The 23,803-nt window shown below is 35.8% G+C and overlaps 1 protein-coding gene across 3 annotated transcripts in view; it reads left to right on the top strand.

Annotated features, from left to right (window-relative positions):
- NUP107 (nucleoporin 107) overlaps nt 1-23,803 on the top strand; it is a 47,467-nt gene that overhangs the window by 6,392 nt on the left and 17,272 nt on the right. For all 3 annotated transcript variants that reach the window (XM_032420696.1, XM_032420698.1, XM_032420697.1), the window contains 12 exons: nt 3,894-3,997; nt 7,205-7,332; nt 8,042-8,090; nt 12,124-12,195; nt 12,581-12,669; nt 14,364-14,442; nt 15,941-16,054; nt 20,030-20,120; nt 20,272-20,348; nt 22,299-22,358; nt 23,050-23,195; nt 23,318-23,366. In XM_032420696.1, the coding sequence (XP_032276587.1) occupies nt 3,894-3,997; nt 7,205-7,332; nt 8,042-8,090; nt 12,124-12,195; nt 12,581-12,669; nt 14,364-14,442; nt 15,941-16,054; nt 20,030-20,120; nt 20,272-20,348; nt 22,299-22,358; nt 23,050-23,195; nt 23,318-23,366 (1,058 nt within the window). The remainder of the gene's footprint in view (nt 1-3,893; nt 3,998-7,204; nt 7,333-8,041; nt 8,091-12,123; nt 12,196-12,580; nt 12,670-14,363; nt 14,443-15,940; nt 16,055-20,029; nt 20,121-20,271; nt 20,349-22,298; nt 22,359-23,049; nt 23,196-23,317; nt 23,367-23,803) is intronic.

Below are 23,803 nucleotides of genomic sequence, written 5' to 3'. Positions count from 1 at the left end.
GTTGAGAACCTCACCTTAGTTCTCAGATGGAGCGTCTTGCTTCAGTGTAAATACCTTGTCAGGTTAGTAGACAAGTCTCATATCTTTATTCTTTTCACATTTGTTCTGTTGAAAGAACATCTCTTTTTCTTTAGGTTTAGTTTTTATCTAATATTGTTGACATATTTTGACGTGGATGCTAATGCTGTTTATTTGCTTTTTTCAAATAGTATCGTGACCTTTCTAGTTTTAGATTGGTTATACTATTCCCTTTTGGAAAAAAAAGTTTGCTTTCCATGTGTCTGTGTGTACTCATTATTACACAGGTTCTTCACTTTATCATCATCATAAGCTAACATATAATGGTGAGAGTCAATGTGCTTACCTCTGCATGAACATTATCTTTTCTAATGGTCCATTAAAGAGTTACAATAACTGTTCCCATTTGGGGGGAAAGGAAATTGCTGCTCATGGTGGTTAACCTGCTTAAGCTCACCTGGCTCGGAAGTGACTGGCACCAGGATTTGAAACTAAGTTTGATTTTACAGCCCTTCTCTTAACAGGGTGGTAACCACTGCTTCCTTATAGTATCTGCCAGTAATAAGTACTTAAATTTTGAGTGAATCAGAAATCCTTTATACTGAATCTATAAAATATAAAAAATGTTTGTTTTTTAGTATGAATAATGGATGAGACCTTAAATATGATACAGTACTTTAGTAGAGTGTGTGTATTTTCCCTGAGTAGAACATGTCATCTTAGTATCTGTTATAACTTTCTCAGCTACCTTGTTATGTGTTTAAAATGCAATTCAGATATTTTAAAATATGGCTCACATTTTTATAGTAATTGTTAACAGATCAGATTAATACCTAACACAACTTTGGGCTCTTAGAAGACTTGTAGGTAACAAGAGAAAAAATAGATACATTGGACTACATAAAAGTCTAACATTTCTATGCATCAAAAGATACAATCAGTAGAGTGAAAAGGCAGTCCACAGAATGGGAGAATATATTTGCAAATCTTATATCCGATAGGAGGTTAATATCTAGAATGTAGAAAGAACTGCAGCTCAACAACAACAAAAAACAACACAATTTAAAAATGGGCAAAGGACTTAAATAGACATTTCTCCAAAGAAGATATAAAAATGGCCAGTAAGCATATGTTAAGATGCTCAACATTACTAATCGTTAGGGAAATGCAGATCAAAACTGAAATGAGACCACCTCACACCCATTAGGATGGATACTACCAAATCAAAACAAAATAAAACAAAAAACAGGAAATAACAAGTGTTGGCAAGGATGTGGAGAAATTGGAGCCTTTGTACATTATTTGTGGGAATGTAAAATTGTGCAGTGCTATGGAAAGCAGATGGCAATTCCTCAAAAAATTAAAAATAGAGGGCACCTGGGTGGCTCAGTCGTTGAGCGTCTGTCTTCAGCTCAGGTCATGATTCCAGGGTCCTGGGATCGAGCCCCGCATCGGGCTCCCTGCTCGGCAGGAAGCCTGCTTCTCCCTCTCCCACTCCCCTTGCCTGTGTTCCCTCTTTAGCTGTGTCTCTGTCAAATAAATAAAATCTTTAAAAAAAAAAAAAATTAAAACTAGAATTACCATATGATCAGCAGTTCTACTTTTGGATATGCCCCAAAAAACTGAAATCAGGATCACAGAGATTTGTATACCCTTGTTTGTAGCCCCATTATTCATAATAGCCAAAAGGTAGAAGCAACCCAAATGTCTGTTGATGGATGAATGGATAAATAAATGTGTTATCTACATACTGTGGAATATTATTCTACCGTAAAAAGTAAGGAAATTCAGACACATACTACAACATGGATGAAACTTGAGGACGTTTTGCTAAATGAAATAAACCAGTGACGAAAGAATACTGTATGATTCCATTTACATGAGGTACCAAAAGTAATCAGACTCCTAGAAAGTAGAATGATGGTTGTCAGGGACTAGAGGAAAGAGAGGAATGGAGTTATTTAATAGGTACAGAGTTTTAGGGTTTTTTTTCAACTGAGATATAATTGACATGTAACGTGTAAGTTTAAGGTGTACAACATTGAATTGATGTATTTACATATTGCACTGTGATTATTAGTGTTCACTAACACCTCCATCATACCTTCACATCACAGAATTACCATTTCTTTTTTGGGGTGAGAGCATTTAAGATCTAGTCTCTCAGCACCTTTGAACTGTATATAATACAGATTTGTTGACTATAATCAATGCTGTGCATTAGATTTCCAGAACTTACTCATCTCCTAACTGCAAGTTTGTACCCTTTGACCAACATCTCCAGTTTTCTCACCCCCTAGCCCTAGTAACCACTGTTCTGCTCTTTGTTTCTGTGAGTTTGGATTTTTAAGATTCCATATGTAAGTGTTATCATACAGTATTTGTCTTTCTCTGTCAGATTTATTTCACTTAGCATAACGTTCTCAAAGTCCACCCATGTTCTCGCAAGGGGCAGGATTTTCTTCTTTCTCATGGCTGAATAATATTCCATTGTATGTATATACCACTTCTTTATCCATTCATCTTGTGATGGACACTTGGGTTGTTTCTGTATCTTGGCTATTATGAATAATACTGCAGTGAACCTGGGAGTGCAGATATCTTTTCAATATCCTGTTTTCATTTCCTTTGGATATATATGCAGAAGTGAGATTATGGTTTCATATGGTAGTTCTTTTTAAAATGTTTTGAGGAACCTCCATACTCTTCTGTAGTACTGAAGCAGTTTACATGCATAAAATATGCATAAAAGTTCCCATTTCTCTACATTGCAGCAGTTACTATTTGTCTTATTAATCATAGCCATCCTGACTGGTGTGAGGTGATAATTTCATTGTGGTTTTGATTTATATTTTTCTGATAATTAGTAACATGGAGCATCTTTTCATATATCTATTGGCCATTTGTAGGTCTTTGGAGAAATGTATTCAGTTCCTCTACCCATTTTTTAGTTAGACTGGGGTTTTTTTTGGTTGTTATTATTGAATTGTATGAGTTCTTTATGTATTTTCGAATTAACCTCTTAGCAGATATGGTTTGCAAATGTTTTCACTCATTCCATAGATTGTGTGTTTGCTTTTTCATTTTGTTAATTGTTTCTTTTGCTGTACAGAGCTTTTTAGATTGATGTAGTCTCACTTGTTGACTTTTGCTTTTGTTTCTTGTACTTTTGGTGTCATATCCAAAAAATTGTTGCCAAGACGAATGTCAAGGAGCTCTTTGCCTATATTTTTTTCTAGGAGTTTTATGGTTTCAGGTCTTATGTTTAAGTCTTTAATCCATTTCAAGTTAATTTTTATGAGTGGTATAAGATAAGGGTCCAATTTCATTTTTCTGTATGTGGTCACCCAGTTTTCCCAGCACCATTTATTGAAAAGGCTATCCTTTCCCCACTGAGTATTCTTACTTCCCCTGTCAAATATTAGTTGACTGTACATGTGGGAGTTTATTTCTGGACTCTTTTCCATTGGTCTATGTCTCTGTTTCTTTGCCACTATCATACTGTTTTGATTACTAAAGCTTTGTAGTATAGTTTGAGATCAAGAAGTATGATGCCTCCAGCTTTGTTCTTCTTAGGATTGCTTGGGCTATCCTGAGTTGGTAGTTTTGCAAGATGAAAAGAGTTCTGTGGGTAGATGGTGGTGATGGTTGCACAACAGTGTGAATGTACTTAATGCCACTGAACTGTACACTTAAAAATGGTTCAGATGGTAAAAATTTGTTATATTTATCTTACCACAGTTACAATTTTTAAGAAAATACAGGAGTAAAAAAAAAAAAGGATGTGTAGCTGTGTTTTTAAGTTTTCAAAGAAACAGAATTACCCAGGAGTATGTCACTTAACTTTTGTTCCTTTTCTTTTTGATGTGTTCTAGCATCCATGAGTATGTTTTCTGATTTCCTGCAGTCTTTCTTAAAGCACTCTTCATCTACAGTTTTTGACCTTGTAGAAGAGTATGAAAACATTTGTAGTTGTCAGGTAAGTTAATTTCACACCAAGTTAACTTGGTCAAACTTCAGTACTCTTAGTTTTTTGAACAGCCTCAACCTATGAATTTCCATACTGTATTTAAGGGGGATATCTTAGGGGTATAGTGGCAGGGGTGCCATGGTTGGGAGGTTAGCCAGAGCAACTCTGCTTTTTGCATATTGAAGGTCCAGATAAGATTTCTTTGGGAACAGAAGGATTCTGCTGCTTTAAAAAAAGGAAAATCCAAAATATACAAAGAACTCTTAAAATCCAATAATTAGGAAATGAACAGTCCAATTAAAAAAATGGACATGGGGCTCCTGGGTGGCTAAGTTGGTTAAGCATCCGACTCTTGATCTCAGCTCAAGTCTTAATCTCAGGGTTGTGAGTTCAAGCCCACGTTGGGCTCCATGCTGGGCATGGAGCCTACTTAAAAAAAAACAACAATACAAAATATGTTAGTAGAAACCACACCAGAGAAGATACACAGATGGCAAATAAGCATATGAAAAAATGTTCAACATAATTTGTCATTATGGAATTGCAAATCAAAACAATGAGATGTCACTGTACACCTATTAGAATAGCAAAAATCCCAAACACTAACAACACCAAATGCTGGCAAGGATGTAGAACAGCAGTAACTCTCATTCATTGTTGGTGGGAATGCAAAATGATACAGCCGCTTTAGAAGACAGTTTCTCGGTTTCTTACAAAACTGAACATACTCTTATCATACGATTCAACAAACATCATACTCTGGTATTTACCAAAATAAGTTAAAAACATATGCCCATACAAAAATCTGCTTATAGATGTTTATAGCAGCTTTATTCATAATTGCCTAAACTTAGAAGCAACCAAGATGTCCGTTAGTAAGTGAATGGATAAATCAACCATGGTTCAGCTAGAAAATGGAATATTGTTTGACGCTAAAACGAAATGAGCCATCAAGCCATGAAGAGACAAGGATAAACCCTAAATGTATATTACTAAGCTAAAGAAACTACTTTGAAAAGGCTACATACTGTATGAATTCAACTATATGACATTCTGGAAAAGGCAAAACTTGGAGAGAGTAAAAAGACCTGTGGTTGCCTGGGGATGGGGAAAATGAGCATGAAAAGTGGATGGGTCTTTGGAGGAGTGAAACTGCTCTGTATGAGATTATAATGTGGATACCTGTCATACATTTGTCAACCCGTAGAATATACAACACCAGTTGGACGCCTCAGTAGCTCAGTTGGTTAAGCGTCTGCCTTTGGCTCAGGTCATGGTCCCAGGGTCCTGGGATCGAGTCCCACATCAGGCTCCTTGCTCAGCGGGGAGCCTGCTTCTCCCTGTGCCTGCCTCCCCCCCTGCTTGTGTTCCCCCTCTCTCTCTGTGACAAATAAATAACCCTTATATAAGCTATGGACTTTGGGAGATAATGACAGGTCAGTGTTAGTCATTGATTGCTGTAGCAAATGTTCTGTTCTGGTGCTGGATATTCATATTCATAGTAAGTGCTGGAGTTGTATGTGAAGTCAGAAAGTAATGGGAACTCTGTACTTTCCACTCAATTTTGCTGTGAACCTAAAACTGCTTGAAAAAATTGTCTATTTTATTTTATTTGTTTATTTTATTTATTTTAGAGAGAGAGTGCTCACGTGAGCTGGGGGAGGAGCAGAGGGAAGAGGAGAGGGAAAGGGAAATAATTTCAAGCAGACTCCGCATGTTGAGCATGGAGCCTGACACGCGGCTCAGTCTCACGACCCTGAGATCATGACCTGAGCTGAAACCAAGAGTTGGCTCCTTAACTAACTGAGCCATTGAGGCGCCTACAAAAAAATTAAGTCTATTTAAAAAAAAAAAAAAGGAAAAGGGGTACCTGGCTGGCTCAGTTGGAAAAGCATGCAACTCTTGACTTTGGGATCGTGAGTTCTAGCCCCACATTGGGTGTAGAGTTTACTAAAAAAATAAATAAATAAACTAAAAAGAAAAAAAAAGGACTTCAAATAACTATTGCATTTAAGAATGATTAAAATAATAATAGCCAATATTTTTTGAGCATTTAATACTGTTTCAATAATCAGTCTCTGAATTGTTCCATTATAAAAGCAGTAGCTTCATAAAATTAAAAAAACAATAATAATCAGTGAATTACTGGAGTTAGGATTCCAATAGAAAATTTAATAATGAGAAGTACAGATAACATTTTTATTAAACATTGCCCTTAAGATAAAAGTACCATTACTTTATGAATACTTTTAAAGGGAGGGAGAAATTGTGGTGGTAGTGATTCTTCATGTTCTGAATGAGAGCGATGCTGTTTCCTAGTTCCCCTTGATAAGATAAGGAAGTACTATTCATAACCTTTGAGAAAGGTTTCCTTTACCCTGTGTCCTTAGGCTTTCTGATAAACAATTTTGTGTATGTTTCTGGGGAGAACATCCATACTTTTCATTAGATTTTCACACATGCCTCAACCTGAAAAAGGTTAAGAACTACTGTTTTTAGAACAAGGAAGGACTTTGGTTAAATTTTGGTTAGAAATGACAATTTTTTAGTACCAGTCTTTTTTTTTTTTTAATAAGAGCTAGAGTGCTTGCCCGTGGGATTGGGGTGGGTGAGGAGGATGGGCGGGGGGAGAGGAGAGAGAGAATCCCAGGTAGGCTCCACTTGTAGCGTGGAGCCCGACTAGGGGTTCAATCCCAAGATCCCAAGACCATGACCCAAGCTGAAATCAGGAGTCAGACGCCCAACTGACGGAGTCCACCTCAGTACCAATCTTAAAATGTTTTCCTTGATTTGTTATATGATACTAATTTTTTAGGCATAATTTGAAGGTATCTTATTTTTAATTTTCATTGCTGTGCTGTTAGTTCATGTTATGATTTTGTCAGGTATACGTTAGATTTAGCTTTTTTTTAGTATAAACAAGAAGAAAAAAATACACCCGTGGCTGTTATTGTTGAGTCTGAAATCTAGAGTATGTTAAAACTTTTGCATATGTACTCACATAAACATACCTTACTTCACAGGCTGTTTCTAGTGGGAATGTTATATTTCATTCAATTAAAAAAGGCAATAGATAGGCAGGAACAATTTATAATAACAGTGTGTGTGTGTGTATTATACATGTATATATTTAGTTTTAGCACCCTGCAGTTGAAGAATACAAAGTTATGACTCAGAATGATAGAAAACCTCTTTACCGCTGTGTTTTTACATCAGGTGAATATACTGAGTAAAATAGTGAGCCGAGCAACACCTGGACTTCAGAAGTTCTCAAAAACAGCCAGTATGCTCTGGCTTCTTCAGCAGGAGATGGTCACGTGGAGGCTGCTGGCTTCTTTGTACAGGTAAAGTTGTGTAGGGCTGACTCATCAGTGAAATAAACACACAGTAACCAATAGGCAAATTAATTTAAAAGTTAAAAGTAGGATGTGTTTGGAAATAGGTTCTGCTGTTTTTGATATTTATCATTTCGAATGCCTTGTCATTAGATCATTGTCGGGGGTGAGCTAGGAGGGAAGAGGGAAATACTAGGTCATAAAGCTGGTAGCTCCCAAGAATATATGTATAACGATTTAAGGAAAGTGGTGAAAGTACTTCAATACTTAGGAGATGGTAGATAAGAAAAAGAACTGAAAAACAGACTTCATATCAAGCGGCACTTTGAAAGAAGTTAACCACATTTTCCTTCTCTCAGATGCTCAGTAGCTTTGGCTCTTATTCTGTTGCTTTCTCATCGTGATGAGAAAATCTTGAAAGAAAATCAGATTATTTAATTTTTGCCATGTGAAAACATATTAAAAAGTTAGGTGTCTCCATTAGTAGGTAGCCAAGAAAGACTTTTTGCAGTGTGTATTTTTAGTATTGGTTTTGTTCAGGTCTCAATATCAGATCCAGAAGGTATTACTTGTAACTTTGTTGTTAAAGAATGATTAAGTTTGATTGGAAACTCATTCGTTTATGCTGGATAAAATGCAGGTTTGTGTATATATGTAGTTTAAAAAGTGATTTCATATATAAATTAAGGCTTTTTCATTTTGTGTTATTTTTCCTCAGAGACAGAGTACAGTCTGCATTAGAAGAGGAAAATACTTTTGCGATTACAGTAAGCTTAAGATTAATTTTTTCCTCTATAAATATTTAAAAATTAAAATGGTTTTTAGTAATAGAATTTGATTTTTGACCATCTTGAGTTTCTTCATTTTAAAAATTTTACAAATAAAAGATAACAATCTCATAAAATGATCAAATACCAATTTATATTAGAGTAAAAGGTAAAAGTCCTCTTTTATCTCCCTTACTCTTCAGTCTAAGAGTTTGCTACCAGACACTTTTCTGTGTATCCTTATATGTTTATATGTACACATAGTTTTTTTAATGTATAGTATGATTTCATTTATACATTATACTGAGTTTCTTTTTATTCATCAATATTTTTTTTAATGTCAGTTCATGTAGATTTACCTTATTTTTTTATAGTATGCCAGAGTGTAAGTGAACCATAATTTTTTCAGACATTCTGATGGACATATTTAGGTTGTTTCCAGTATTTCTGCTATAGCAATCAGTAATGCAATGAGCATTTTTCATATTTATCTGTATATTCCAAAATTTTCTACATTTCTAGAAGTGAAATTGTTGGGTCAAAGTTTGATAGAAATTATCATATTACCTTCCCAATGGAATGTATTGACGGTGGGTGAAGATGTTTAATATCAATCATTTGATGTTGCCAATTGGAGGGAAAGTGTGTTACTTTAATATGCATATCATTGATCGTTAGCAAGGTGGAGTGTTCTTCATTCTTAAGCATTAATATTCTTAATACAAATTCTATATTCATATCCTTTGCTCATTTTCCAATTATTGTTTCCTCTTGTATATGTTAAAGATAGTCTTCTGTTACTTGTCTTTCAACTTTGCTTAAGGGGTCTTTGTCAAGCAGACATTTTGATTTTTATGTGCTCATATCTGTCAGGTTTTCCTTTGTCATTCATTATTTTGTGTCTTATTAAGGAAGGCCTTTCCTACCTATTTAAAATATTCTCCAATGTTCTCTTCTAAACCCAAATCTTATTTTCTTGGAATTCACCTGGAGTAATTTTGTCTCTGAAGTAAGAAAGAGATTTAATTTTTTTCAAATGGACATCCATTTAGTCCAACACCACTTATCAAACAAATGTATTTATCATATTTATACATAGATCTTTTTTCTCTTTTATTGATTGATTCGTTTAAAAACCAGTATTATATAACTAAGTCTGTAATTCAGAAGTTTTGATATTTGGCAAGGTGAGTCTCCCTCCTCATTTAGAAATACATTTTTGCACACGTTTTTCCAGCTAACTTTACAGTTTTCAATTTTTTTTAAGTCCTATTGGGATATTTATTGAAGTGGTATTGAATTTGTAAATTTCGGGAGAAATGACGTCTTTACATGTTGAATCTGTTTATGATCATAGCATATCTCTGCATTTATTTAGATTTTTTTAAATTGACATGTAATGTATTATTGGTTTCAGAGGTACAGGTCTGTGATTCATCAGTGCTCATTATATCACGTGCTTATTACCCAGTGCTCATTATATCACGTGCCCTCCTTAATGTCCATCTCCCAGTTACCCCAACCCTCCACTCCCTCCATTTATTTAGATTTTTTATAGTTTATATAAATCTGTACTTTTCTCTATAAAAGTCTGTATAAATCCTATTGTGAAGGGACTCTCTGTCCTTACATTTTCTAATTAGTTATTACTGTCAAATAGAAGGTTAATGATTTGTGAGTAGAGCTCATATTTAGACATTTTTCTGAACTCTTACTAGCTCCAGCTGGTTTTTTCATTTGATTTTACTGAGTTTTCTACATTGGCAGTAATTGTCTACACATCGTAAGTTTCCTTTAAATCTTCTAATCTCTTATTTCTTTTACTTGCCTTATAACATTGACTAGGAACGCCTGTACAGCATTGAATTGTATTAGTAATAGCAGGCATTTTTTTCTTATTCCTGACTTTTGATAAGAATGCTTTTGTTTTGGGGCGCCTGGGTGGCTCAGTCGTTAAGGGTCTGCCTTCGGCTCAGGTCATGATCCCGGGGTCCTGGGATCGAGCCCCACATTGGGCTCCCTGCTCGGCAGGAAGCCTGCTTCTCCCTCTCCCACTCCTCCCTCCCCCTGCTTGTGTTCTCTCTCTCGCTGTGTCTCTTGCTCTCTGTCAAATAAATAAATAGAATCTTTAAAAAAAAAAAAAAAAGAATGCTTTTGTTTTATTGCAGATTAAGGGTTTTGCTTTTTTTTTTTTCCTCTTAACTAGCTAAGAGCTGGGATGCGTATTGAATGCAATCAGATATGTTTTAGCTTCCATGAATATCTGCTTTATTTATTAATGTAATGGCTTGCATTTTCCTAATGTTGAGTTATCTTCAAGTAGGATAAACTCTGTTATCATATATTCCTAAATATACTACTAAATTTTATTAGCTAATATTTTATTGAGAACTTTTGCAAATGTATTTTCTTTTTTTGTGACTTATCCTCATCCAGTTTTGGTGTATTATGTTAGCTCTCCAGAACAAGATCATAAATCTCCCATCATTTTTTAATAATCTGTTTGAAGAACATGGAAACTACGTAAAAATATGCCTTTAAAATCATAAAGACCAGGTAGCCTTTTGGGGTTTAATTGCTTTTTATTTTCTGATTATAAAAGTAATTCATGTTTGAAACAACTATAAATACATCAAAAAAGGAGAAAATAAACATTTTTATAGTAAATGATTTCAGTCATACATGTCTGTTAATCTGCTCTTTCACCTAAAATAGTTTTAATATCTTTCAGTCTTTTAATTTATTCATTCTATAAACACTTTTTTTTTTTTTTTTAAGATTTTATTTATTTGACAGAGAGAGACACAGCGAGAGAGGGAACACAAGCAGGGGGAGCGGGAGAGGGTGAAGCAGGCTTCCCGCAGAGCAGGGAGCCCGACGTGTGGCTTGATCCCAGGATCCTGGGATCATGACCTGAGCTGAAGGCAGATGCTTAATGACTGAGCCACCCAGGTGCCCCTATAAACACTGTTTCATTCCAGTCTACAAATAGTGATGACTTTGATGTTTTTTCCATACTTATTACTACTTAGTTCTTTTTCTGGATTTATATATTAGTTAGAACTTTTAAAGTAAAGTTGAATAATTGACAGGAATTCTTTTCACTGTCTTGATTTTTTTGTTTGTTTGTTTTAAAGATTTTATTTATTTGAGAGAGAGAGAGTGCAAGCGGGGGGAGAGGGGCATAGGAAGAGGGACAAGCAGACTCCCCACTGAGCATGGAGCCCAATGTGGGACTCAATCCCAGGACCCCGAGATCATGACCTGAGCCAAAGTCAGATGCCTACCCAACTGAGCCACCCGGGTGCCCCATCTTCTCAATTTTGAAGGAATGTCTCTCTATAGTTATCATTTGCTATAGGTTTCAACTGGATTGTCTATTATATTGACAAAACATTCTTCTATTTCTAATTTATGAAGATATTTTTATCAAGTGACGTTTGGCATCTATCAAGGTGTTCACGTTGCTTTTTCCTTTAACCCACAAATAAGATGGATTAATTAATAGATTTGACCCGTGCTTCTACTGGTCACAATATCTTACCTTTTGATATACTGCTTAATATTACTTGCTAATATTTATGTGAAGTTGGCTTTTAAAGTCAGTCTTAAGACCCTTGGATTGTTAAGTTTTATTACCTATCAACTTCTGCTATGTAAAGTGAAAAGAGTTTAAAGTTTTTAAATGTTCACCTTCTGATATGTCACATGACTACATACTGCCCTTTATTAAGACTTTTTTGTTTATTTCATTTTGTTCTATGTTTTATATTTCCCCACAACACCACCTCTGGGGAAGTAACGTTTTAAAATTCCGAGTGTAGCCAAAGAATTAAAGTATCAAGTAAGAGCAGCTGCAAATTGATGTAGCAGTTTGAAATTTACTTAGGAAAAATTTTGAAACATGAATATCCAGATTTGTTGTATGGTTAAATGTTTATGGGTAATTAAATATAATTATGTCAGATTCACTTTAAAATAATATTCTTAGAACATCTTTTTTTTTCTTTCCTTCAAATAATTTTTTTAATAGGCTCTTAATGCCAGTGAGAAAGTGGTGGTGGAAGCATTATTTCAGCGAGATTCACTTGTCCGCCAAAGTCAGGTATGACTAGAATTTTGAAATATTTTTTTATGAAACATGGAGAAAAGGTAAATGACATACAGAGAACTAAACTTTTTTAAGTTTAAAACATTAAAAATTTTTTTCTTCTTGATCTTTCACTTGTAATTAAAAGGCATTAAGAACCTTGTTCTTCAGTTTTTGAATAATGGCCCTAGTATTTGCAGGAATAGCCTTTTAAGAATTGTATAGAACATTTCATTCTTTTGCCATATTTGTATATCTTAAAAAAGTAAAAAATGGTTGGAAAAATTGTTGGTATTTTTTTAAACAAACCTTTTTTGAATTAAGGATGTAAGTACCACTTCAAATAAAACACTGACAGATTTTATAGTTAATACTCTTTTTTTTTCTCTCTCTTTCCTAGCTGGTGGTGGATTGGCTAGAGAGCATTGCCAAAGATGAAATTGGAGATTTTTCCGATAATATTGAGTTTTATGCAAAATCAGTGTATTGGTAAGTTACTAAACATTTATTCGTAAAGTCACTCAACATTGGTTTTGTTTATCTTTCAACAATATTTATTCAGTTCTTACTGCTTATTCAGTCTGTCAGCAAAACAGATAAAAACTCTGCCTTTATGTAAAGTGTTATAATTGTTTAAGAGAGTTAGACCACAAATATTTAGCCTGTTGGGTAAGTAGAGCTTTGAAAAAAAGAGTCGGAGTTAATAGATAGAGGATGACAATGGGTACAGGTTTAAATAGAAGAGGTAATCAGGGCAGACCTCTCTAAGGAAGTAACAAGTAGTGAGTGAGAGGAGGCAAAACATGCAAACATCTGGGCGACAAGTGTTGTGGGCAGAAACAAAAACTGCAAAGATCCAGAAAATGTAGAATATTTACACAAGGAGGCCAGTGTGAACACAGCAAAGAAAAGTATGGTAGGCAATGAGATTGCAGAGGGTCAAATCCTCTAGGACCTTTATAGGCAGCCCAGGGTAAGGCTGTGGGACTTTATTCTGTATGTGATAGAAAACCTTGAGAATAGAATAATGACATGGTCTGATTTGTGTTTTCAAACAGTTAACTGGCTATATTTTCTTAATAATTGTAATTCGATCATCAAGAAGATACTTCAGCTATGTTTCCAGCTACTTGTGATTTTTTAAAAAAAACTTTGGTCATTAATGCTTTAATCCTTCTAAATTATTTTAGGATCTTGAAACCAAACAGCATCCCTAGGTTAAAGGGACAGTTTATTTCAAGTCTTGAAGAAAAAGTTCAGATGGTGTTTCAGTTACGCCTGTACAAAGTCTGCAAGTCCATTGTTATAGCTTTTCTCTGCTTGACTAGGAAATTAGTGCTATTCAGTGTTTGTTAAAAATTAAATCTCGAGGAGTTACGATTTTTCTGGAAAAAAGAAATTTTCATTTAAAATTTAAAAATTTAAGGTAAAAATGCCTTAAGGATTTTTTTGCACATTTTTTATGGTTAGTCTCCTTTTCTTACCGATCAGTGGAACAGAATATAGAACCCAAAAGCAGACCCACATTAGATGGTCAGTTGGTGTTCAGTAAAGGCATTAAGCAGTCCAGTGGGGGGAATGAATGTCTTTTCAACAAACCATGCAGAAAAAACTGGGTATTGATGCAAAAAAAGGTCAACCTTGACACCTCCCTCACACCATACCCAACATTTAATTCAAGATGGATCACGAAAGCTAAAACCACAGAGCTTTTAGAAGAAAACATAGGAGAACATCTTTGTGACTTGGGATAGGCAAGAGTTTCTTAGGTCATAGGAAGCAATAATTGGGGAAAATTGATTGGACTTCATCAAAATGAATAACTTCTCATTAAAGACATCATTAAGAAAATAAAAGGGAGCAAGCCACACACTGGAAGAAACATGTAAGACTTGTAGCTGATAGAGAACTACAACTCAATAATAAAAGGATAATGCAGTAAAAAAAAAAAAAAGGGCAAAGATTTGAACAGGTACCTCACAAAAGCGGAGAGATGAATGGCCAATAAAGACATGTAAACATGTTCAGCATCATTAGTCATCTGAGCTAAAATACCTCTTTCTGTTTAGTGTTTTTGCATGTTTTTCTGTGTTTGTACTTTTTCTTACTTTGACTTGATTTTATTGTTTTAAATAAACCTACTAAAATTACTGTTGTAAAAACTTTTGTGCTTTTTCTTGCAGGGAAAATACCCTACATACCCTAAAACAGCGGCAGCTACCTTCTTACATAGGAAGTGTCCGTCCCCTTGTCACCGAATTGGTAAGTTTCATTGAAATGAAAGTTGTCTTCAAGGTTCCGTGATTGTTTTTTAAAGGCTGAGAATTTTCTTTCACACAGATCCTTGTTTTGGTTTCCCAAAGGTTTGCATGTACCGTTTAACTCAAACTACTCAGTTGCATTTGAATTTGATGGAATGTATTTGAACATATCTATGGCCTCTGATTTGTAAATTGTAAAAGAAGGTAGAGAAAGTGATTTGCCAGCTGTAAAAACAAATTTATTTTGGTCTTACAGTAAGTTTTGATTCTTCAACTATGAGGTGATGATTTATGAAAGCTCTTATATATAAAAAGCAGGGAAAAAAAACCTTTGAATTAGCTTGAGGTTAGAAAGGTCATTCTAGGATATGAGTAATAGGAATAACAGTAGATTTGAAAAGAACAGGAGTCTAATTCTTGTAGAAATAAAGGAGTAGAGCTTTGTGACAGGTGGAGACATGTGAACTAAATGTTTATAATGAAAAGTGAGAGAAATAAGTAACAATTGGAAAAATTGATAGAATTCCATTGAGTAACAAAAGTGGTTTTGATGAAAATTGTTTGGTAACTACTAGAAGAGCTTGGAATAAATCATAGCTAAATTACCCTGTAGCAAGCAACTAAAAATCATTTAATCTTAACATCTGGAAAGTGGTGATTTCCTTCTTGCCAGAAAGAGACCGTGTTCCAAAACGGAATGATTGTATCAGTCTGCAAAATATTTGTGAAAGAGCTATTTCACCTATTATGAACGTTATTTTCTGAATCGATATTCATAATACCATATACTTAGTAACATTTGAAATAAGAGTCACATTAAAATAGTTTTTCACTTAAAATTCATCATGAAGATCACATGTGCTCTTTGCTGCAAAAGTGAGGACAGTATGTTATCCCAAATGTTTAAAGGCACATTTTGTTCTATGAAAAATAGTAGGAATAACTGTTTTAGGTGGATTTTATTTACTAGAAATGTGTTCTTAAAACATTTTTTTATTGGACACCGGTGTGTTTTATTTGGCCTTAGTTCCATAATGGGCTCTCTTCCCATATGTTCTCAAAGTACGAGCTCAGCATTTTCAAGTCACAGAATGTATTGTCGCCTCCCCCTTTAGTTTTTTCTCTGTGCTCATTCTCCATCTAGGCCTAATTCTGTTTAGAATTAACTTGGTTGTGTAATTGCTACAACAGAGTACAGCTCATGTCAGCTTGAATGGTGAGTGGCATTTTTAGAATTGTCTGGCTAGGCTGCCATAGTGGTGTTACCGCCTTGCCTGACCTAGGCGTGTACCTTTGTGGGCCAGCAGAGTTTGTTTTGAATGGGCAGCAGACAGTTGTGTGGCTATCCGGAACACCTGTGATACTCTCACTCCCTTTGTTACTTAACTAAATTGTAAATAAATTTATTTCAGTATATAAACTCAGAAGATTTATCATCTCTGGGTGATGTTTAAAATGTACAAAGAATTTATCCTTGATTTTTTTGGGGGGGCGGGTAGGACCCAGATGCTCCCATTAGACAAAAAATGCCCCTTGATGATCTGGATAGAGAAGATGAAGTCCGATTACTCAAGTATCTTTTCACTTTAATCCGTGCTGGAATGACAGAAGAGGTAAGTCATATATCCCTGCTTCTTCAGTTTCAAAGTCATAGACTCTTTTTTTTTTTTTTTTTTAAAGATTTTATTTATTTATTTGACAGAGAGAGACACAGCGAGAGAGGGAACACAAGCAGGGGGAGCGGGAGAGGGAGAAGCAGGCTTCCTGTGGAGCAGGGAGCCCGAAGTGGGGCTCGATCCCAGGACCCTGGGATCATGACCTGAGCCGAAGGCAGATGCTTAACGACTGAGCCACCCAGGTGCCCCTTCAAAGTCATAGACTCTTTAAATTATAAGGGATCTTTGTGACACCTAGTATGTCTCCTCGATGCAGTAATCTCTTCCACAGTATTTCTGGATCTCCCTTCTGTTTGAACGTTTTCAGAAGGCAGTACATTCTTGTTTGTGCAACTCTAATAGAAAATTCTTTTTAAGAAGTCAGATTTTGCCTCCCTGTGTTGTACCTCATACCCTAGGCATAACCCCCTTATTTTTAGTTCTGATTTTTTTTTTTTTTTAAAGATTTTATTTATTTATTTGACACACAGAGAGATAGAAAACACAAGCAGGGGGAGCGGCAGGCAGAGGGAGAAGCAGGCTCCCCGCCAAGCAGGGAGCCCGATGTGGGACTCAATCCCAGCACCCTGGAATCATGACCTGAGCCGAAGGCAGACGCTCGACCGACTGAGCCACCCAGGCGTCCTTTAGTTCTGATTTTTAAGAGTTAAGAATGTGTCTGACCCTGATTGCTTTTCTAGGTGACACTATTTACCCTTGAATGGCCCTCAGACTTCTTCCTTTTAATCTTACTTTTAAAAATCTCTTTTGTGATAGTTAAAATCTTATGTATAGAATGTAAAGTATCTAATTAGCTTACTGGATGGCTTGGCTGACTCTTGAGGTGAGACAGTCTGATACCTGGGAGCTTGCACCTGTTCTGCAGTCTTCTTGGTGATGTTCTTTAGGTAGATATATGTTAGTTCAAACTATTGTAATTTCCTATGGTAGTAAGTCTTGAATTATTAAGCATCATTCTTATTTTTTAATTAAGAAAAGAAGTGATTATTACATACTTATTTTATTCAGAAAATATTTAAGTTCCAGCCCCTCTGCCTGGTGATGTGGGAAATAACAGTGGCAAATAAGGATGTATTTTAAAAAACAGAAAACAAAAATATCACTTACTGAAGGCTTGAAAAACAAAAATTCTCAAGGTCTCACTACCTTTACGTAACTACAGGTAGTGGGGTTTTTTATTATTATTATTTACTTACAGCACTCTTTTTTTTTGTGCCTTTTTTTTTCTTAGAGGTAGCAAGGACTTAAATAAAGTGCATATTTTCCATCGTTTCCATTTACAAGCAAATAATAATACAACCCTGAAACCCAGAGAGCTTGAGTGACTTCCAAGGTCACAGGATTAGTGAAATAATCAAGGCTGGAATGCAAGGCTCTGATCCCAGTTCAGTGCCTATTCTATTACAGTGTGGTCAGTCTGGCTCTACCACTCACTGTGTGTCATGAGTAAGCTAATCACCTTTGGGCCCCAGTTTTCTCATCTATTAAACAGGCACATAATTAGCACCTCTCTCGTTGGGTCAATATGAGGATCAAGTGAGGTAATTCATGTGAAGTAGCTAGCACAGTGTCTGGCTCATAGTAAATATTCAATAAATGAGAACTCTCATTATTATTAACATTTTCACCTTACATATGAAGAAACTAAGTATTAGAGCCTCAGAAAGACTTGACAAGAGAACAAGATTTTTTTTCTTTTTCTTTTTTCCTTTTACCTTTTGGCCCCCTTCATCCATTTCTCCCAACCCCCACCTCTGGCAACCACTGTTCTCTGTATTTATGAGCTGCTTTTGTTGTTTACCTTTTTAATTCCAAATATAATAAGAGAGGTCACATGATATTTTTCCTAGTCTGACTTATTTCACTTAGCATAATGTCCTCTAGGTCCATCCGTGTTGGTGCAGATGCCATTTTATATCTATGTACCACATCTTTTTATCCATTTATCTGTCAGTGAACACTTAGGTTGTTTCTGTATCTTGGCTGTTGTAAATAATGCTGCAGTGAACATGGGGGTGTATATATATTTTCAAGTTAGTGTTTTTGTTTTCTTCAGATAAATACCCAGAAGTGGAATTATTGGATCATATGGTTTTCCTATTTTAAATTTTTTAAGGAACCTCCTTACTGTTTTCCACAGTGGCTGCACCAGTTTGCATTCCCATCAGCAGTACGCAAGGGTTCCCTTTTCTCCACATCCTCGCCAGCACTTGTGTTTATTATCTTTTGATAAGACCTTTCTTTTGTACCTCTTTTGAACGTCATCATAATCATAGTATAATACATTGAGGTTTTTTTAACAACTGTATTGAGATATAATTCACATACCATATAATTCATCCTTTATCTTGTATTTAAAATATAGAAGTCAATAGTTTTGATACATTGCATTATGCATTTTTTTTCCACTGTGGTAAAATATATATAACACATTTTGTCATTTTAACCATTTTTGGTTTACATTTCAGTGCCTCTGATTGCATTTACAATTTTGTGAAACCATCACTATGTTTCCAAAAGCCTTTTCATCAACCCAAACAGAAACTCTGTAACCATTATGTAATAACTCCCCATTTCTCCCTTCCCTCAGCCCCTGGCAACCTCTAATCTACTCTCTGTATGAATTTGTCTATTCTAGCTATTTCACGTGAGTGGAATCATGCAATATATGTTCTTTTGTATCTGATTTATTTTGCTTAGAAAAATGTTTTCAAGATTCTATATACAGGTTTTATCCTTTTTTAGATAGCATATCAAAACATTTTTCCATGTTACTACATTTATAGTTTTTAATAGCAACAAATCTAGAATGATGTTTGGGGTAGGATATTCTTTAACTGGTCATATTAATTGGGTTCTCTAGGTTCAAGTGATAGAAACCCAACTCAGGTTATTTACAAGGGAGGAATTGATTGGTTTATGGAACAGGGAAGTATAGAGGGTTATATCTGGTTTTAAGTGGGATCCAGGGATTCAAAAGATGTCCCTAGGATACCATCTCTTTCCCAGGCTCTTGGCTCTGTCCCTCTCTCTGTGGCTTCATTCTCAAGAAGCCACTCCTCATGTCAGTGATGGCCCAGCAGCCCCAGGCTTACATCCTTCTGCCAACTAGCAATTGCAGCAGAAGGAGTGTGTCTCCTCACTATCTCCAGCAAGAGCCCTAGGAGTGATTCTTACTAGGTCACATCCCTAATCTTAGAGTTCAGAGGTGGGATCATAGGATCTTACCCAAACCATATGAACTAAATGGGGGAGAGACAGTTCCTAAAGAGATTACGTATCTATTTCACTGATTAGTCGAAGCTCATCTGTTTGGTCACAGTTAACATAAATATAAGCGGGCCGAGTGAGCACTAGCGCCTTGTCATTGTAGAGACTAACAGTGTTTGCATAATACTTTCGTGTGAATCAGGGGTCCTCGACTTCTTTAGCCGCATTTGTCTCTAGCAGAATTAAATGCTTGTGGGCACCATGGGAGCCAATTAGTAAGCCCAAAATCAAAGAGCAAAGGGATTATTAGGGAAAGAAAGAAAGGCAGAGACCACAGAAAAGACATGCATGCTGGTGGCGAAGTTGTCTACATTGTCCTTTGCAACATCGTGCTTTAAGTTATCTAATCCTGACATATATTGCTTATACTTTTTTTTTTTTTAAAGATTTTATTTATTTATTTGAGAGAGAGAGAGCACAAGTGGAGGGGAGGGGGAGAGGGAGAGAGGCGGGCTCCCAGCTGAGCAAGGAGCCTGATGTGGGGCTCGATCCTAGGACTCTGGGATCGTAACCTGAGCCAAAGGCAGATGCTTAACCAATTGAGCCACCCAGGTGCCCCTGCTTATACTTTTCTATAAAGCACAAGTACTTTTCCAGTACCGCATTGGTTACATAACTGACTGCTCTTTTTTGTTTCTAAAGGCACAACGACTCTGTAAACGTTGTGGTCAGGCATGGAGAGCTGCAACACTTGAAGGCTGGAAACTCTATCATGACCCTAATGTGAATGGAGGTATTTTAGTAGATTTGATTCTGAGAATTAGGGATATATTTAGCTCTAAATGCCAGTCTTTATGAAGCATAGCTTTTGTTTTTAGAAATTGTTGAAATAAGGAGTTCTCTATTTTAAACTATAAATTTTTATTTCTTTTACTGTTTTATAGGAACAGAATTAGAACCTGTAGAAGGGAATCCATATAGAATCATTTGGAAAATAAGTTGTTGGAGAATGGCAGAAGATGTAAGATACAAGAAAATCTTTACTGATACTGATTTTTACTCTAATTAATTGCAAGCCTGCTAATGGTGCTGTGAAACATTCAGAGTGCTAGAAGATTAAAGTTTGTTTTCAAAAAACTTTTTTTAAGTAGGCTCCACACCCAGTGTGGGGCTCGAACTCACAACCCTGAGATTGAGTTGCATGCTCTACTGACTGAGCCAGGCAGGCGCCCCTGTTTTCAGAAAACTTCTGATCAAATTGAAGAATAGGGGTGGGCAGGCTTAACTACCCATCAGAATTATTCAGACACTAAGTACTAAGAATTAAACACTGATAAAAGGCAAAAATACAAAGGAGGTACCAAATGAATTCAGAGAATAAGCAGAGGCTTCCTAGGAGAAAGAATTGAATCGCAGTTTGAAAAATTACTGGGATTTGAGTTGTTGGGTGTGAAAAGAAGAGGAAGGAATTCTTGGTAGGATGTGTAAGTTGGAAAACCCAAGGGAAGGTGGTAGTTCTATCAGGTTGGAGCAGAAAGCTCACGAAAGGAAATAGAGTCAGTTCTGTTATGACACCACATGACCTGTGCATTCCTAAAAAAATCACAACAGCATGCAGAATTGTGCAGAAAACCCACAGGTCTTTTCGGGAAAATAGAGTTGCGAGCACAGTACTAAAAAACCATCGGTGATACATCAAAAGATAAAAACTTAACAAAACACTGTTAAACAGGAAATACACAAACACTACAATAAATGTAGCACCTTACCTTGAAAAAGCACTGAAGTTTACTTATGGAATTGAGTGTCAGGGGTTGCAGCTATGAGGTGTAGAAGGAGGTTAGCTGAAATTAAAATGAAAATTGTAACACTTGATATGGATGGAGGTAGCTTATAATACACCTAATGAAGTGAGGTAGCAGGTAGATGTTTGAAGTATGTTAGTTTTGTGTATTTATAACTGGCTCCATTCAGCTAGGTGTGGTTTTCTGCATTCACCTAGTATTTCTTGTAGATGAAATTGTGCATTATGAGAAATTTGCATTATGTTTAAGTTGTTCCCTGATAGATCAGTTGCACTGGAACAAATTCATATTTTTAAAACAAAGGTTGTAACAGAACTAATGGAAAAGATGATTGAAAAAGATAAGTTAAGATCAGGCGTTGGTGGTCCTCAAGTGTTGCTCTAAAGGAGTATATCCTATATAGTAGTGAACCATCAAAACCTCGAGGGCACATGGCAACAGTGCTTTAAGAAGATCAGCATGACAGTGAAAAATAGGCTTAAAAATGGAATGGACTGAAGGCTGAGAAACTAGTTAGGAGCCTGTCGGAATTATTCAGACACTAAGTATTAAGGTCCTGTCCTAGGATAATATTGATGGTGGAAAGGAAGGGAGCAAGAGTGGTCTAGCGGGTGATTGGAAACAAAGGCAGAGGAGGACTCAGGTATATAGTGCAAATCTCTGAAGTCTTGTTTAGATGATAAGAAAACAGGAAATGCCATCAACAGAATCTGATAGTAAAATGGACTAATTTGATGAATATAGTTAGTCCTGCTTAGGAATTAAATGCAGACTGATGCAGGACAGGTCCCAGGTGCCTTGTTTTGATGTTTTTAGATAAGTATCAAGTAGCGTTAGGTATTTAGGAACTTCCTAGAGGAAAACACCTACATCACTTCTATCTGGAATAAAATTTGACTATGATAAGTAATCAGAGCATCGTTAGAGTTGGATCTTTCGTCCTGTATTTGAAATTTAGATGGTTGATTTTTCCTGAAGATTTCAGCACTAACTGTATCAGCAAACCAAGGAGTCCTTCTTGTTGCCCCACTAGATCTTTAACTAAAGTTTAGAAACTATCAAGTGAATAAATAAGTTCAGTTTAGAAGACATTGTAAAATTCCAGATTATGAAAAAAATTGACATACTAAGAAAACTATTTCAAATTTATATTCATTGTATTTCAGGAACTTTTTAATAGATACGAGAGGGCAATTTATGCAGCTTTAAGTGGGAATCTCAAACAGGTATGTAATCTATTTTAATTCTTCCTTTTTCCTATGGGACAAAATCAGATACATATTCTAATAATCATGTAATAAATTTTATAAGCTTAAGCTACTTTCTAAGAGTGGCAGTGACAGCATAATCATGAAATAGAATAGTGACTTGAGCTGCTTAATTTCATGTATGCCATACACCAAATGATGTTTTAATACATGGAATCAGACTTTAATTTCTAAGAATTGTAAATTTAATTACAATACATACGTATATTTTTTTACAACACACATTTATTGATGACTCATAGTGCTCATAGGTTTTTACAGAGGCACCACTAAGGTACAGTGACTGTTGGGATTGTCTTGCATGTGTGTGTGTGTGCGCGCACTTCTTGCAAACCCCACCACCCCCTGCATTTTATAGCTGTTTGAGGGATGTTATAATAATTAGTCGATACACCATCTTACATCAACATGGAAAATTGATGCTATTGTGAACTGAGTATGGAAAAAATCTATTAATAGTTCAAACTTTTTAGAAGATGTGGTGTGGGTGGGGGTAAAAAGCTATTTCATATGGTATTTTACAATCCACTATGTTTTATGTCATTAAAATGACTTTATAGTCCATATCAATGGAAGTAACTGCTTCCCCGTCCCCCCCGCCCCCATTGTTGACTGTGTATGTGTTTCTGGTTTGGCATGGGGGAAAAAGCTGCTTCCTGTCTGCGACACCTGGGAAGACACAGTGTGGGCCTACTTTCGGGTGATGGTTGACAGTTTGGTAGAACAGGAGATCCGGACGTCAGTAGTGAATCTGGATGAAACTGAAGAACTCCCTAGGGAATATTTGGAAGCAAAGTGAGTATGTTGTTTTGTTTTTTTGTCCTGATGATTTGCAGTATGCTCTGTAAAGTTTTATTTTGTAGCCCTTGTTCATATTATTAATACTGTTTTATCCCTTTCCTGTTTTCTTTTTAAAGTTGGACCTTAGAAAAGGTATTTGAAGAACTTCAAGCTACTGATAAAAAGGTAAATATTAGTAGGAACGTTTTAGGATAACTAGAATAGGAAACAAGTTATGCTGTTGTGCCATGTATCTGAAAGGCAAAAATAAAATGAAACTTATATTTTCTTACCTCTTATCTAAATGAGAGACATTCTTTTTTTTTTTTTTTTAAGATTTTATTTATTTATTTGAGAGAACACAAGCGGGGTGGGGGGGAAGGCAGAGGGAGAGGGAGAAGCAGACTCCCCACTAAGCAGGGAGCCTGACATGGAGGTTGATCCCAGGATCCCGAGATCATGACCTAAGCTGAAGGCAGACGCTTAACTGACTGAGCCACCCAGGAACCCCTAAATGAGAGACATTCTTTATTTTTTTTATTTTTATTTTTTAAAGATTTTATTCATTTATTTGACAGAGAGAGACAGCAAGAGAGGGAACACAAGCAGAGGGAGCGGGAGAG

Source organism: Phoca vitulina, unplaced genomic scaffold, assembly GCF_004348235.1.
Source record: "Phoca vitulina isolate PV1807 unplaced genomic scaffold, GSC_HSeal_1.0 scaffold23, whole genome shotgun sequence".
NCBI lineage: Eukaryota > Metazoa > Chordata > Mammalia > Carnivora > Phocidae > Phoca > Phoca vitulina.
Note: the sequence above shows the minus strand (reverse complement) of the source record. Positions and strands in the feature narration are given on the sequence as shown.